The sequence below is a fragment of the Callithrix jacchus genome, chromosome 13 (genome assembly GCF_049354715.1).
Source record: "Callithrix jacchus isolate 240 chromosome 13, calJac240_pri, whole genome shotgun sequence".
NCBI lineage: Eukaryota > Metazoa > Chordata > Mammalia > Primates > Cebidae > Callithrix > Callithrix jacchus.
In genome coordinates this window covers 54,678,062-54,695,803 of record NC_133514.1, presented here as the reverse complement: position 1 = coordinate 54,695,803, position 17,742 = coordinate 54,678,062, and the positions used below count along the sequence as shown (strand labels likewise).

General features: G+C 44.6%; 1 protein-coding gene and 1 pseudogene across 34 annotated transcripts in view; both read left to right on the top strand.

Moving 5' to 3' along the window:
- The window catches only part of PTPRM (protein tyrosine phosphatase receptor type M), an 866,690-nt gene extending 865,207 nt beyond the window's left edge, over positions 1-1,483 (top strand). For all 34 annotated transcript variants that reach the window (XM_054243977.2, XM_078347758.1, XM_002757062.6 and 31 more), the window contains one exon: positions 637-1,483. In XM_054243977.2, coding sequence (XP_054099952.2) covers positions 637-690 — 54 coding nt within the window. In that variant the 3' untranslated portion in view covers positions 691-1,483. The remainder of the gene's footprint in view (positions 1-636) is intronic.
- A 5,094-nt stretch (positions 1,484-6,577) lies between these two features.
- Positions 6,578-8,749, top strand: LOC100397558 (E3 ubiquitin-protein ligase COP1 pseudogene; annotated as a pseudogene).
- The last annotated feature ends 8,993 nt before the right edge of the window (positions 8,750-17,742 follow it).

Here is a 17,742-nt window from a genome sequence, read left to right as displayed (position 1 = left end):
ACCTGCCCTCTGTCAAGCCCGCCACATGTTAGGGACCATTCCACCTCCTGTGTTGTCACTGGGTTATCTGTCTCATCCTCCTCACTGTATCATGGACTTCTCAAAATCAGGGACCAAGTCAAGGGGCTTGGTATTCAGGAGGTGCTTATGAAATTCTCATGAGATTGAGGAATTCCTACAGACTGAAGGTCAAAGGTAAAGCTGGGTCATGTGTGAGGCCTCATCTAGGTACCAAGGGCCTTGGGAAAGATGTCATGAAGGCATTTCCTCCGGCACTCCTTACCTTTCCTTCTACCCCTGACCCTCCTGCACAAAGCTCAGCATGTCAATATCCTGGAAAACACGTACAGACAAACATAGAGTTCCAGGTGTCTGGAACCTTCCAGAAATTCTTGCCAGTACAGGTAGAAAAATACCTTTCATCCAGCTTTGTGGGGAGCATCTCCAAACAGTGAATTTATTTGGAGTTCAGAAACGTGACTTTCTGATTCATTTCTAATTCAAATCCTTCCCAGATTGATATCTTCCCATTAAGACCCTATACTATGATAGTCCCAGTGAGGATGGCCATATACTTTATCCAAACTAGGGCACTCTGAGATATTCTTGAGCTGAGTTTCCCCTTCTGTTTTCCAGGATCAGTACAAGTTCTGCTACGAGGTGGCCCTGGAATACTTGAATTCTGGCTGATGACGTAAACAGCTCTGCAAACAATCCCTTTCGTACCACAAAGCCAAGACGTTCCATGGTATTTGTGCAGAAGAGATGAAGACTTCTCAATATGCTTATTTTGCTTTGCATAATTGGCTCTTTTTAAGAGCCCAAGAAAGTGTTTCTAAAACTGCTTGCACTGCCCGATCCCAGTGATGCTGCTGCCTGACAGAAACACACACACAGCCACAGTCGCCAAATCCCGTACTCCTCGCCACCGGCCTCCTAGAGCAGCGTAGACATCTGGTAAACCGAAGAGCACAACTTTATTCTTATGAAGGAATTTGTACCTTTGGAGTATTATTTTGTGGCCCGTGATCCTTCGTGATTGTTCCAGCTGAGTGTATGTTTTTGTTCTGTGGAGAATGCTACCTGGCATTATGATAATATATTATTTTAGGTAATATTTTTACTTTAACATGTTGCATAATACATGCTTATGTAGCTTTCCAGGACTAACCGATAAATGTGTAATGAACAAGGAGATGTTGTATGAGTCATCGTTTCTATCAGATTTGTATTGTTTCCAAGGGAAAAGCTTGGGGGAGGACTCGGTTCACAAAATGCAAACACGACGATCAGATTCATGGACCCAGAGCTTTTCCATTTGTTTATATTGTATATATTTTTGATTTCATCAAATTATTTATTCATTAAAAGAAATTTTTGTGAAGCACAGTGAGTGACAATCATTTTTCTTAAGGCCTGGAAACTATTTTCTGTATGATGTTACTTTCTGTGAATTCTCAACTCAATAAATGATGACCCGTGAGCAGTCGTGGCGTGTTCCTGGTGTCCCAGCGCACGGGCAGTGGAGGCCGCACCTGTCACACCAGCGCACCGGAGGAGAGCGTGCACTGGGACCTGTTTGCAGGAGCAGGTACAGGAGAGCTCTTTAAGAGAGTGTTCCTCACTGAAAGCACCGGGCCCGTGGAGGTGCCGAGGAGGCGCAGCCACGAGCCTGCCCCGGGTGGGAATCCTGACCTGGTGGGGCAGCTGGGCCAGGGGCCGTGGCGGGGACTTGCTGACTGAGGCAACCTCTTCCTGTTTCCGCTCAGTCTGTGGGGGATAGTATCTGTCCTCTCCCTGCCTCAGGCCAACCTAAGACTGGCTAAGCAAACAGGTTTTAAAGGGTTAGAGAATCAGTGCATATAAGGACATGGAGCTGAACAAGTACCCGCCAGAAGGGAAAGATGGCTGAACGTGGAGAGATCACACAGGGCGCCTGTGCCACGCCACCCAGGCTCTGGCCACTGACACAGGAGGCAGGTGCACTGTGGCCTCGCACCTTCATTTAGGTTGGGTTGTAGGCTGTGTTAATCATTACCAAGAGCTTTGTCAAACACCACTTGCGAGCCAGACACCGTGCAGAGCACCTTCCCATGTTGTAGCACATGCTCCCAAAATACAATCCAGGTACGATAGGAAACCCACCTGATAGGTGAAAAAACTCCAGCTGGCAAAGACTGAATAACCCGTCCAAAGTCATACCGGCCAGCAAGTGCCAGAAGCCTCCAGAGCCCAAGGGAGTTGAAAGGGCAGCACCCTCACTGCGTCAGAGGAGCAGAGTCCACTAGTGCCAAGACAGATTCTGGCCTGCCACATCCCGTGGAAGTGGAGAGCCTTGAGGGCACTGTTCCTGCCTGCTCTGGGGATCTTGGTGGCCAAAGACTTAAAGGGCAGAGATTGCCCTCTCAGAGGACTGACCTGGACATCTGCATGTTAGACCTTTACTACTTCACTGTACCCTGAGCAACCCATACACCCCGATTGGTGTCAGTTTCTCTAGAACCCTCCTTAAATTGGGTGGGTGGGACCCTGTCCTCCCCCAGGAAGTGCTGGCTGCAGCAGAGCTTCGAGTCTGCACTCAGTGCCTCACACTCAGACTCCTCAGGAGAACAGCCCCTCACCCTCACACCCGGTTCGCTTTGCTAAGCTCCTAAAAGATTAGAAGGCTGATATTTTTGTCTGTTCCTCTTCAAAAGGATTTCTCCAGGATATAGGAATAGAGATGAAGACATGGACCGCTGCACCCTTTTTGGGTGAGTTGGGCCCTGACCAGGGGAGTGTGGTGAAGCCCTTGGCCCTCTGTGGTGGCAGCATGGCTCTGGGCTCCAGTTCCTCTGCCTGTGTGAAAAGAGCTCATCTGAGCATGGCTAGGAAGTGACCTGAGATGCACGAGTCTAATGACACAGCCCACTTCCCCATCATTTCCTGCGTCGTAATACCCCGGTCTCACATGGGAGCCAGTTATTTCCTCTAGACTTTTCAATCTCTTGGATTTTTATTTCTTTCACTTATTTTGCCTCTTAGCAGAAACGGTAATAGAAGGAAAGGGACAGGCATTTTGTGGCTTTTTCTGATTTCCCATGAGGTCTCGCAGCATGGTTGAGACCTGTTCTTTCCAATACACAGAGAAAGCCTCTGCCCCTTGCAAGCAAGAGAAGCCACCCTCTTGGCTAAGAGTCCTTTTCTGTCTTCTTGCAGTGCTCTGGGTTCCCCCCTGTTGTGGCATCTGGAACCACCCCCACAGACACTTCAATGCCTGGGACTGAAGTCAGCTTCACAGCAGCACCTCATGATGCTTCTGTAACATGTCAGCACAGCATGACTGAGCATCGTTTCCAGAATTCCATTCTCTGTATGTTTTCAGATGGGGTGCACCGCAGGGGTCATTTGGTGCAAGACGTAGAGGCAGAAGAGAAGCAGCAAGCTTCTTGTTTGTACGCTCAGAAGGTAGAGAAGCTGTGGGCCCAGCAGGTAAGTGACCATGGTGTGAGATCCTTCAACTCGCTCCAAAGGGCCCTCCCAGCCTCTGCTCACTGGGTCAAAACTCATGCCTGCATTTTTAGGTTTTGTAAAGGTATCCTAGTGACAGGACTGAAATGTGCATTAGTTATCTTCTGCTGAAAAACAAAGTGCCCCAAAATTTGTAAACTTAATAATGACCACTTATTATCTCACACCATTTCTGTGGGTCAGAAGTTAAGAACTGATTTAGTTGGATGATTCTGGCCATCACTCATGAGGTGGCCGTCAAAAGGTTGGGTCATCTGAGAACTTGACTGGAGCTGGAAATAAACTTATAAGGCAGATCACTCATGGGCCTGGCAAAGTGCAACTGGCTGTTGATGGGAGGCCTCAGTTTCCCCCAATGTGGGCTGCTTCCACAGCTGCTTAACTGTCCCCACAGCATGATACTGGCTTCTCTCAGGGATTCAGAAAGGAACAAGACAGATGCCACAATTCTTTTATGATCTAGCCTTGGAAATCATATGCTGTCATTGCCACAGTATCCTATAGTTTCAAAAGTCAGTCCTATTCATTATGGGAGGGGACTGAAGAGGGGCACAAATACCAGGGCATGGGGATCATTGGTGCTATCTGGGAGGCTGGCCACCACCTACTGGCCAGCTTTGGACCTCCCACATCAGCCAGCACCTCAGCATCTGCAGGCTGGTTGGCCAGAGCATAGCAAATCTCATCCCTGGAACATCTGGCCTACCAGTCAAGGCTCCTCCCATACACCATCCCGTCTGTCCTGCTATACATTTCCATCCTACCACCTTCTGCTGCTGACACTGCTCCAAGTCATTTGTAGTATGCCCTAAGGAAACTTTATTCCATTTTAAATAAACTTGATTAACACAGGCTTGATTCATGAGCCTCTCTTTCCCTAAACTCCATAAAAATGCCCCCTCTGAAACTTCCTCAGAGGCAAGTCATTCTTTCATGTCTCAAACAGTCAATTTCAACAATCACCTTTATACTCCACTTGAGCTGATGGCCACACCCTGAAGCCTGTCACTTTGAAAAGCCTGACCTCTGAAATTTTAAACATGCCAAATTCTGACTCCAACCTCTTCAACTGCTAGCTTTGTCTTTGCCTTATTCCCTTATTCTTGTTCCTTGTACTTATGAAAACCTCCCGTCCAATCCTGAGTGCTGCACCCTTTCTTATCTTTCCTACAGAACAGCCCAAGCCCCATGATGTAACAGTTTTACCAGTTTAACCAGTTTTGCTAACACCCTCTCAATGCCCTCGACACTTCATACTTCTACCATATCCACTCTACAAATGGTTAATTTCAGGGAAACTCTTACAGGACTTTTAATTGCAGGCAAGCTACGGTAACAAAAACCAATTTACCCTCCTAAGTGTAATAAATAACTGGGAAAAATATATTTTTTAAAATGATGTGCAAGATACTGGACAACAGGCAATGGAGGATAATCTCCAAGAAACAGGAAACAAATTAGGTAACCCTAGAATTGCCCCATCTTATGGCCTGAGAGAACTTCTAGAACATGGGTACAGAGAGGGGGGATCTAGGCGGAGCCATGTGGTTTCTCTTATTTGAAGAAATAAGGCTGAAAGTCAGAAAGGCCAAAGTGGCAAAGGTCTGCAGTGCAGAGTATGAGACAAAGAGCTACGTAGAGAAAGAGTTCTAAAGATCTCTGTGTCCCCCTCAAATCTTTAGCTACGTACTGATCACAACAAGCTTGTGAGGAAATTACAAAGAAAAAAAAACCCCAAAACATTAGAAGGAGCAATACTCAGAGGTCACACATGGGCAGAACAGTTCCTATTTCCATTGGATAGGGCAACCATGTTTTTGACTCCATAGTGGGGCAAAATTATCTCTAGGCCAAGCACAACTGTAAGCCTGTCTAACAGCAATAACTGAGGGATCAAACTGTTTCCAAGTAACTTAACTGCACCTCAGAACATTGTTCAAGAACATTTATAAGAATACAAAAATATCCAGCACCCAAGAAAGTAAAATTCACAATGTCTGGCATCCAATCCAAACTTACTAGGCACACAGAGAATCAGGAAAACAGGACATATGATGAGGAGAAAATCAACACATGAAACTGACTCAGAAATAACACAAATGAATTAATAGACAAGCACATTAAAGCAGTTATTTTATAACTGTACTCCATCCAGATTATCAAACAGAGGAAAGATTTAGCATGTATGGCAAAGACATGGAAAATTTTTTTAAAGACCCAAATTGAACTCTAAGAGGTGATGTCTACAAAGCCTGAGATGGAAAAATGTGCTAAATGGAATAAACAGCAGATTAGGCGCCAAAGAAGAAAAAATTAGCAAACTTAAAGACATCGATAAAATAATCTAAAATAAAACACAGAAAGACAATATTGGCAAAAAAATAAAAAAGCATGAATGAACCACTGGAGTCTCACTAAAGTTGGGGAGAGGGGCAGAAAAAATAATTGATGAAATAATGTCCCAAATTTTCAAAACTGGGTGGAAATTATAAATCCACTGTCCAATAAGCTCAAAAAAGACCCCTCAAGAAAAAGAAACATGAAGAAAACTACTAAGGTACATCATAATCAAATCGCTTATAACCAATGACAAGGAGAAAATCTTATAAAGAGCCAGAGAGGACTCACTGTGTGCAGAGAAAGATAAGAATGACAGCAGACTTCTTTTCAAACACATTGAAAGTGAGAAGATAGTAGAACAACAATTTAAAGTTCTGAATGAATTTTTAAATGTCAATCAACAATTCTATACCCAGAAACAATATTTTCCAAAGTAAAAGTAAAATAAAGAAAATCTCCAGCATAAAAAAGTTGAAAGGATCCATCCCCAAAAGGCCTATGATACAAGAAATAAAGGGAATGATCTCAAATAGAAATCTGCATTTATGCAAAAGAATGAAGAGCACTGGAAAGAGTAATTAAATTGATAAATATAAAATACTTTTTATCTTCTCCACCTCCTGGCCCAGCAGGCATCTTCAGGATACACTAAGGCTGAGGAAAAGGGAGGTGGCAAAGATCATGCTCCCTCTCCTCCAAGTGCCTGGCCAGACAGGAGGGAGTCATAATGTCTGGTAGCTACCATGCTGGGTCAAACTCCACTGAGACGAGTCCCTGCTCCTCACCCTCTTTGGTGACTTTTGCTCCTTGTCCTTATCCTCTTCCCCATGGCCACCACTGTGGCAGCTTCAGCAGTGGTGCTGCTGTCTGGCAGGGTGGCCCAGGCCACCAGCTTGGACAGCCTTGGTCCCCAATGTGGCCTGTGTTAGTGGTGCCTACTGTGTCAGGCAATGGTGGGGTAGGGTGTCCATGGGCCTGTTCTGGCTCAACTGTGTGTCCAGGCCCAATGCTGGTATAGGAGGCAGCAAATTTAGCCTAGGCTGCAGTAGGAAGCAACTTCTCCTTGCCCCTCCCCTCTGCAACAGGCTCATCAACTCATATAAGGGCAACAGCAATGACTTCATATGCCTCATCTGCTTTGATATGATTGAAGAGGAATCTATGACAAAATGTGGCTACAGCTTTTGCTACAAGTATATTCATCATAGTTTGGATGACAATAATAGATGTACCAAGTGTAACTATATTGTGGACAATACTAATCATCTCTAACCCTCTGTATCCTAATTTATTGGTCAATGAGCTCATTCTCAAACAGAAACAAAGATCTGAAGAATAAAGGTTCAAATTGGACCATTCAGTGAGTAGCACCAGTGGCCATAAGTGGCGAATATTTCAATATTTGTGGGGAACTGAACAGGGTAACCTTGATTTGACCAATGTCAACCTCATGTTGGAGTTACTAGTGCAGAAGGTAAAACAACTGGAAGCAGAATCACACACAGTCCAACTACAGAGTCTGTGGAATTCCTCAAGATTGCAAGAAGAAATAAGAGAGAGCAACTGGGACAGTTCCAGGAGCTAAGAGTTTTGGAAGAGGATATTAAAAGAGTGGAAAAAATGAGTGACTTATACCCTCCTGTCAGTGAGGACAGCACAGTGCCTCAACTTGAAGCTCCTTCTGCATCACACAGTAGCATTATGGATTCCACAGAACATAGCCAGCATCCAGGTTTCAGTGGCAGTTCTTAGACAAGAAACAGCCTTGATATAACAGCACATTAGCATCAAAATGAAAATGGCCCACTGCTCATTTTGAAGACCTGGAGCAGTATTACTTTTGTACCAAGATGTCTCATATCTCTGATGACAGTTGAACTCAAACGAATTGGATGAATTTCAGAAATGCTTGTCCAAGATTATTCAATATAATTTAGTACAAACTTCAGCTACTAGATCACCCTAGTGATCTATATAATGATTCCAGCAGTCTCTGGTATTGAATTTGACCAGGATTGGGACTATTTTGCAATTGCTGAGGTTACAATGAAGATTAAAATCTATGAATATGGCACAGTCATCCAGGATGCAGTGGATATTCATTACCCTGTGAATGAAATGACTTCAGTTCCAAAATCAGCTGTATCAGTTGGAGTAGTTACCATAAGAACCTGTTAGCTATCAGTGATTATGAAGGCATCGTTATCCTATGGGATGGATTCACGAGACAGAGGTCAAAGGTCTGCAACAGGAGCATGAGAAGAGGTGTTTGGAGTGTTTCATTTGATGAATCCTAAACTCCTGGCTTCGGGTTCTGATGATGTAGAAGTGAAGCTATGATCTACCAGGGTAGACAACTCAGTGGCAAGCATTGAGGCAAAGGCTGATGTGTGCTATGTTGAATCCAGCCCCTCTTCCAGACGCCATTTGGCTTTTGACTGTTCAGATCACTGTGTCCACTACTATGATCTTCATGACACTAAGCAGCCAATCATGGCATTAAAGGACACAGAAAAGCAGTCTCTTATGCAAAGTTTGTGAGTGGTGAGGAAATTGTCTCTGCCTCAACACACACCCTGTGGAATGTAGGAAACTCTACTGCCTACATTCCCTCAAGGGTCACAGCAATGAAAAAAACTTTGTAGACCTTGCTTCCCATGGAGATTATATAGCTTGCAGAAGTGAGAACAACTCTCTCAACCTGTACTATAAAGGACTTTCTAAGACTTTGCTAACTTTTAAGTTTGATACAGTCAAAAGTGTTCCAGACGAAGACAGAAAAGAAGATACAGATGAATGTGTTAGTTCCGTGTGCTGGAGGGCACGACCAGATGGAGAGTTCCATGTGCTGACTGCTGCTTGCAGTGAGGGTACAATTACAGTGCTAGAATTGGTATGAAGGGTTTACTCAGGTAGAGTTGTGCTGGATCCTACTGAAATACATCTGCAGCTGACAATGAGATAAGAAACAGAAAATATCATGTGATGTCTCTCCCCAAAGTCATCACAGGTTTTGGATTCATTTTGAGTATGTTTTCTTTTCCTCTTTTTCGTCCTTTGTGACCTTTGGGACACTGGGAATACCTAGTGAACACTCCAGCGTCAGTGCAGTCTCCACAGACATTGTTACTGTTGGTGTGTTCGTGGTGATCTAATTTTTGTGACAGGGAAACATATTCTTTCAAATAAAAATAACGAAAAAGTTATTGAGCCACAAAAAAATATATATAATACTTTATTATTTAAATATTTTTAAAAGATAATTTTTACATAAAAATAACATAGCATGTAGGTTATAATGCAGAAGTACAAGATATAATAATGATAGCTGGAGGGGAAATTGAAGTCTTCTGCTCTACGATTCTTCTACTATCCATGAAGCATGATATCACCAGAAGGTGCGCAGTGATAAGTTTAAGATGTATACATACACCCTAAAGCAACCACTGTAATCACACAGCAAAGAGTTATGGTTACTAAGCCAACGAAAAAGATCAAATGGAATTTAAGAGACCCAATTAATCCAAAAGAAGGCAGAAAAAGAGGGAAAAGGGAATAAAGAACAGATGGAACAAATAGAAAACAAATAGCAATATGGTAGATTTAAACTCAACTATATCCATAATCACAGTAAAATGTAAATGGGCTAAACACCCCAATTAAAAGTCAGAGACTGTCAGATTGAATAAAAAGAAAGATCCAACTATATGCTACCTACCAGAAACCCACTTTAAACATAAAAAACAAATAACAAATAAACCCATCCAACTGCTTCCTTCAATACACCAAGCTGCTGAGAGCAGCTAGGAAAAAAATAACACAAATGAGCATACTATTGCTGCTATAAATTCATCTTTCCTTTTGCACTCCTGATGGCAAATAATCTAAGGCTTCTCCACACTCAAGCTACCTATGCTACAGCAATGGCTTTATTCTCTACTCCACGGGAAAAATAAGCTGTTCACCCTCATACCTGTTCTATTTCCACATCCATCCTCACCCCATTTTTGCCAAATTCAGAGAAACAGTAATCATTTCCCTCCTTCAAAAGACAAGTCTTAAGAGCAAGAGTTGTCTCTGCACCCCCACAGGGACAGGAGGTGCAGGTTGTTTCCTCTCTCCTGTGGGGTCTGTCTCACTGCCTCTGTATTTCACACCCCATTTACCCAGGCCCTTGATCAGGGAACCTGAGCATTTTCACACAACCTCCTAATATCTCATAGGTCCACTCTGATCTCTCTGATCCCACTGGGTGCTTCCAAGCCTCATTTATCTAGTCTCTACCTGACTGGCAAACTCTTCTCCTAGTATTTGATCCTGTTCCTTCAATCCACCCTCCAGTCTGCACCCAGACTGATCTTTAGAAAGCCAAATGTGAGCCTGTCACTCATCCCTGCTTCCCACTCCAGCCTCCCTGCTCCTATAGTCCTCCTTCAGGTCCTCCACATCACAGCTCTTTTTCATCTCAAAACACTGGCATATGCTCTACCCTCAGCCTTGAAAGCAACTCCACCCTCTCTCCTCCTCCCCGTGCCCATCCTCTGGCTTTAGTGGCATGACTTATCTGGCAAACACAAGGGATGTAAGTTTTTTTAAAATTCTCTTCCAGTCAACTTATATCTGACTCCAGCCCTATCATGCCAGGCTGGAGGAAAATTAGATTCCATCTTTCCTGAGGCTTTTACTCTACCCCACCCTCCAAATTTTACAGAATCCCAGGGTCTTATGCCAGGGAGCCCCCAGTGTCCAGTCAGCCTCTGTCTGTGATTGCCTTGAGACCCCTGTCCAGTCTGTGTGGTCATGGGACCTGCATGGCAACCTGCAGGTTGCTTCCTGGAGCTGCCTGAAAACAGGACACTTGGGAAGGTGGAGCAGCCGGATGGCCAGAGCCCTGCCCTCTGGGGTCCTGCCACCATAGGGGGTTGCACAGATAGATGGCTGCATTGTTCATTCACTCTCTCTCCACAGTCCTGAGACATTGTTTCTCTCGTGCAACTTCTCCCTGTCTCTCCCCCTCCCCTTGGGGACACCTGTAACAACCACTTCCCTTGTGTTCTCCTCCCACTGGCAAAGGTCCTGGAAGCTCAGATGCAGAAAGCCTTACTTCCTGCTTCCAGGGGGAAAGGGAAGTGATAACAGAAAGGAAACCACAGCTCAAAACGGTATCCTGCCTCATTGCAGAGAGCCTTCCCTGGCACCGCAGCCTATGCTGATCTGTCTGTTAGGACTCTTCTCCCCCTTTCTAACGCTCAGTGTCCCCGTATCCACACATTCAATGTCTGAGTCATCCACCACACTGAAGCCCCGTAGGGCCCAGAGCCTCACACAGCACCTGCCACTTTGTGTTTATTAGTACTGGGAGAATAAGTGGACGAAGGCAAGAATCAACAACAGTAGACTTGCTGGCCCTTTTGTACACATGGGCAAAACCTATATACCTGGAGAATCTGTTCTGGGTTTTGACAAACTATGAAACACCCAGGAAAACAAATGCTTGCTCTTTCTTGAGAAACTGCTGTAAAGCCCAGGCTAGAGAGGAAAAAAGAGTCAGATATTGGTCTTAGTTCTGATATAAAAAATTGTGGAAAGCCAAAGGAAATGTACCTGTTTTAAAGGAGGGGAGTTTAAAATGCAGGCTAACAGCAGACAGGATGACATTGTCCTTGTTTTCACTCCAGCTAATAGCATTTAAATGACTGCGGTGATACAGTGTCTCAGCCTGGATGACGCACACTTTGTAAAGGGAAGTCTGAAGTGTGGGAGCAACCACTGCACGGTCTATTGTGTACCACACCAGAAAACCAACTCTTACCTCCTGTCCAGCACTCGTGCTTAGGGGAGAGGTGGTGGCTTTAAAACAGGTCCACAAATTCTTTGCTGAACCTCGCTGCAAGAGATGGAAACTAATTTCCATCTTCTTGAATATGGGCTGGACTGATGGACTCAATCGTAACAAGGAGGACAAAGTGGAATGGAGGTGTACAATACCATGATGACATCATGAGAAGGCACAGAGGTGAACTCCCCTTTGGAGAAGCCCGATGGATGAGGAACCAAGGGCTCCAACCACAGCTAGCAAGGACTCAACAGTCACAGACCGAATAGGAATTGGATCCTTAGGCTGCAGGCAATCCAGTGACCTAAGCCCCAGCCTACACTTTGACTGCAACCCCATGAGAAATGCTGCACCAGAGCCACCACCCAAACCACACTGACTTCCAGCTCTCAGAACTGTGCAAGATCACCAATATCTGTTATATTAAGCTGTGAAATTTTGGGGGTAATTCTGTACCTCCGACTTAGGCTCTAGTTCTGGCAGCCATTAGGAGGTTCCAAACAGAGGTACTTCCAGCCTAGAAACTTAAAGGTGTAGGTCAAAGTTCCTTATAGTCCAGGTTCTATAACCTTCTACCCATGGGGTATTTCCCCAAGTGTGGTACACAAGAAGATTGTAGATGGTGCAAAGATGAGCGTTTATTTTGATAACACTTCTGAATTTAGTTTACTCTGTATTGGAAAAGTGCTGGTTTTCCACTTTGGAGGAGTGATGGATTTCTTAGTGTCTAAGGGGAATTTGAACAGGGAAAGGAATGCTCACTAGTAACTATAATTTAGGCAATGTACTAATTATTAATCTTCAGAATTTATTAGATAATTAAGCTTCTTGAGATATTAAATAATCAACATTGCCCTGAATATTTATACTTACTTACAACTAATAAATAAAAAATTAGGGATTTAACAAAACAAATTTTCCCAATCAATAAAAACCTAGATTGCAAACTTAACCCACCATTTTTAGGCATTTAATTAAAATCTCAATTCTAGCATATTAATTGCCTTCAATGTTCTAAGACCCTTCAAACGCAAACTGGTCCCATACACACACAAAAAATAGATTACAAAATTGATTAATACCCTTACTCCCAAAGCAGTTACAACAATGTGGATACCAAGACTTTAATCAGTGTCCCTTTTTGATCCTCTTCTCTTTGTATATTCCAACTGTTACATTCTTCACATTGTCCTAAGATTTCAGTAGCTATAAGTTCAGTAATTCATATTTTTCATCTTTCTGGAATTTCACAAATTTTACCAGACTCCAAAGTAAGAGAATATTTTCTTGATCCCACTGGGACTTGGCAGGTCTCATCAGATGGGTGAATGGTTAATTTTTAATCAGGACATGGTTATATAGACCAAACTGATTCAAACCTGAGCTTGGTCATCAGGATGAGCTTCTTTTCATTACAAAGAAGCTGTACTGGTCATGCCCTGGGTCTTCCATGTTCCTATCTTCCTTAGTAATGGTAACTTTGGAGACTTGGTGTCTTTCCCAGGAATGAAATGGTCTTTAAGTTTTGTACATGACCTCTCCTTATTTTCCAATAATTATGATTTATTATTCTGGTATACTAGCATAATTGGAAGTTTATGGGCATATGTCTTATTAGTATCTCTTTATAATTAGTAGAGTTATCTGGAGGTTTCATCCTTTGAGAAAAGATGGAGTAAGTCTGGAGTTGGCTTGTTTTTCTTTTAAGGACATTTAACCAGTTTGTTATTCAGCAACACATGTTCGACTACTCTTTAACTGGTTACTGTGTGACAGCAGCGAGGCTGACCAACAGCTGGGGCACTTTCCATCTGCCATCCACATGTTCCTGTTCATGACAGTGTTCCTTTTTATGCTGAGATTATTTTAGCTGACTCACTCTTTCTTGCTCATGCTGGTCCATAACAGTATCTGCATAAAATAGACGTGTTTACCGAAGAAACAAGACACCCATACACAGCAGCACTTTCCCACTACTGAGATAATAAGGATGAGGCATATTCTAGTAAATTCACTCTTTCTTTAAAGCACTCCATTTTTAATACTTAATATTACCTGTCCTGACATTCTTTTCTTGCCCCCAAATATACCTGCAGGCTATACAGCAAATAGTGGCTTCTGCTTCTGGGGAGGCCTCAGGAAGCTTCCAATCACGGTGGAAGGCAAAGGGGTAAGGAGGCATCTCACATGGCTGGAGCAGGAGGAAGAGCGGTTAGGGGAGGTGCTATACTCAGTTAAACAACCAAGTCCTGTGAGAACTCACGCATATCACGAGACAGCACCAACTGCACGGTGCTAAACCATTCACCAAGGATCCACCCCCGTGATCCAGTCCCCTCCCACCAGGCCCCCCTTCAACACTGGGGATTACAATTCCACCTGAGATTTGGTGGGGACCGAGAACCACATCATATCAACCCTCAACAGTTTATTTTCTTTAGTTGGAGAATGATGCTAGAGACCAAACTCTGGGTCCCGGGCACATGTGTGAACTATGATGTTGGAAAAATGCTGTTTCTGATGTTGCGAGTGGAACATTTTTTCTAACAGAGTTGTCATTTATTTTAAAATCATATCTTCACTTTATCTCATCCAAATTGGTATGTGATTATATTAGCAGATCTTTCTAATAGCATAAGTCCACCAACCACCAAGATATTCTCTCTAGGATTGATGTGCTATAGAGGTATAGTTTCCTTTTCAAATATATTTAACATCGAAAAGTGAGACAGTGTAAAAATACATTGCAAATAATAGTACAGGCAGTACTGTAATATGACAAGCAACTTGAGTGTGAACTGTGAACGAGGGAAGCTAAGCAATGCCCTCAGAGCAAGCTCTGAACGTGCTCACTGGTCTGACCACCCTTTTTCATGCAGCTCGGTGGATTGAGTTCCTGGGTTTGCCACAGCAAAGCATCAGAGGCGCAGGCTGAAAACAACAGAAACGTATTGTCTCAGCTCTGAAGGCTGAAGTCCACAGTCAAGGTGCGAGCAGGGCCTTGCTCCCTTGCCTCCTGTCGGGGAGCCCTTTTCCCTGCCTCCTCCGAGCTCCCAGTGTGGCTGCCCATCTCTGGAGTCCTGGGTTTGCAGTTGTGGCTCTTCAGTCTCTGCCTCTGTCACCACATAGCTGCCTCCCCTTACATATCTGAGCGTTTCTGTGTCTCTTTTGTAGAACACCAGTCAATACTGGATGAAGGGCTCACCCTACTTCATCTTAACTAATGACATCTACACGGCCTTATTTCCAAATAAGGTCGCATTCACAGGCACTGGGGTGATGACTTCAACACAGCTTTTTAAGGAGCATGATTCAACCAGTAACAACAGGCCTTCAGGAAGCAGAGCTCAGCCTTGGCCTGATCTACATTCTAGGTCTGCCCTTCACTCAAGGTCAGCAAGTGCAGAGGCTCTTGGGGTTGTCGAGATGCTTGTCCTGGCTCTGTGTGGGCCCCAGGCTCGTGCCACAGGCCTCAAGCCCATCTTCAGTCTCTGGGCTGGACTGCAGGGGCCACAGCTTTCTCCTTTTGGTCATCAGGGCAGAATCTCAACCTGAGGGTGGTCGGCTGATCACAGTGAAAACTGAGAGTGGAGAGGTTGTTTGGAAGAAGAAACTTATTTCTAACTTAGAGTTTTCTCACCTATAAAATGAGGGTTTTAGACTAATTCAGAGGTTTTCCACCTTCACTCTGGGGAGTGACCTCAACATCACGTGCAGGAAGAGTGGAGGCCGAGTTCCGTGAGAATGCTACTTTCATTTCCTCCATTTGTGCAACTGTCTACTCTATACCAAAATCAAGGTTGGGTTCTTTGTGCATATTTACTCTCCTTAACTTTTTTTTTTGACAGTCTCACTCTGTCACCCAGGCTGGAGTGCATTGGCGTGATCTCGGCTCACTGCAGCCTCCAACTTCTGAGTTCAAGTGATTATCTGCCTCAATCTTGTCAGTAGCTGGGATTACAGGTGCCAGCCACTATGCCTGGCTAATTTTTGTATTTTTAGTGGAGACGGGATCTCACCATGTTGGCCAAGCTGGTCCCGAACTCCTGACTTCAGGTGACCCACTCGCCTCAGCCTCCCAAAGTGCGGGATTACAGGCGTGAGCCACAACACCTGGCCTACTCTCCTTGACTTTTAAATAAGCCCATGATATGTATGCTCTCCTCACTTTTTAGAGCAAAACACAGACTCAGAATAATTTTTCGAGGTCCCTTGAATGTTGCCTGAGATTCATTTGATCATCAGTATGTGTTTTGTATTTTATTTGACAAACAATGAGCAAAATGGTCTCAATTCACACCCTCGGGGAATGAACAATCTAGTTGGGGAGAAATTTTGAAACCTCAAAAGTGAATAAATTGCAGGTCACAGGGAATGCTGTAGAGATGGGGCACATGCAGGACATAAGCCAGGTTCAGATGAGGGATCTGGTGACAGTCTCCGTGACGTTGTTGGTGGACAGCAGCCCCGAGTGGGCGCCTAGAGATGTACAGGAGTTGGAACCCTCAGCGCTGCCACTGGAAAGGTGAGTGGTCCTCTTGCTGTGGGAAATGGGGTGGTGCTTCCTCAGAAACAATAAATAGAGAAGCAGCGCAGATCCAGCGATTGCACTTCTGGGTATTTGCCCTGAACAACTGAAAGCAGGGAGTGGAACAGATACTGGTTGGCAGAGTTTGGGTGTTTATCCCCACCCAAATCTCATGTTGGGATTTGATCCCAGGGCTGGAGGTGGGGCCTGGTGGTGGGAGGTGTTTGGGTCATGGGGATGGATCCCCCATAGCTTGGTGCTGCCCTGGAGATAGTGAGTGAGTTCGCATGAGATCTGGTTGTTTAAAAAGTGTGCATAACCTCCCCAGACCCCACTGTTGCTCCTGCTTTCACCATGTGACATGCCTGCTCCCAATTCGTCTTCTGCCAGATGTCAGAGCTCCCCGAGGCCTCTCCAGAAGCTGAGCAGATGCCAACACCATGCTTCCTGTACAGCCTGCAGAACTGTGAGCCCATGAAACATCTTTTCTTTATAAATCACCCAGTCTTGGGTATTCCTCTATAGCAAGGCAAGGGCAGCCTAACACACTGGCACACCCATGTTCATAGCAGCATTATTCACAATAGTCAGAAGGTGGAAACAACCTGAGCTTCCATGGATGGAAGAAAGGATTTCTAAAATGGGGGGATACACATACAATGGAGCATTATATTATTCAGCCTTATAAAGGAAGGAAATTGTGACCTGTGCTATAACATAGATGAGCATGAAGGCATCATGCTGAGTGAAGTGAGCCAGTCACATAAGGTAAATACTGACTGATCCCACTGGCATGATGTCCTGAGAGTAGTCGCATTCCTAGAGATAGAAAATAGAATGGTGGTCACCAGGGGCTGGGGACGGCGGGTTTAGAGGGTTAGTATTTGGCGGGTACAGAGTTTCACTCTGGGAGGATGAAAAAGTTCTGGAGACGGATGGTGGTGACAGCTGCACGACAATGTGAACTTACTTAATGCCACTGAAGTGTCCACTTAGATGGTATAAATGGTCAATTTTATGTCATGTATATTTTAGCACAATGATATAAAACAGAACACATTTCTCCCTCTTGTTCAGGTAAAGTCAGTGCCTTAGACTAAAGCAGCAATGTCCCAGCCCCAGGCCCACACAACTCACAGGCAGCCTTCTGTGCCAGCGAGACCTTCCCTAGTGGGTCCCCTCTCCTCACTGTCCCCAGGCCCAGTTCCAGTCACAGCCTTGCACCTGCAGGGCTCTCTGGCTCTACGGAAAACAGTCTGAAAACCCCTGGGCCTTGGATTTCCTCTGCATGTAAGTCCCATGGGTTGAGAATTTGCCTGGGTAGACTTTGAAGTGTCTGGATTTTTGTCAGCCAGGAAGAGAAACACTGATGACTCAAGGGACAGGGCGAGACATTTGCTCATGGGAATCTCTAAGCCCATCTTAGCAGTTTGGATCCTCCTAGCTCACCGTGGCCACAGCAGCCCCTGGGCCTGCACTGTCTCTCGGTGGGAACTCATCCTTCAGGAAACTTCTGTGTCTATGTTGG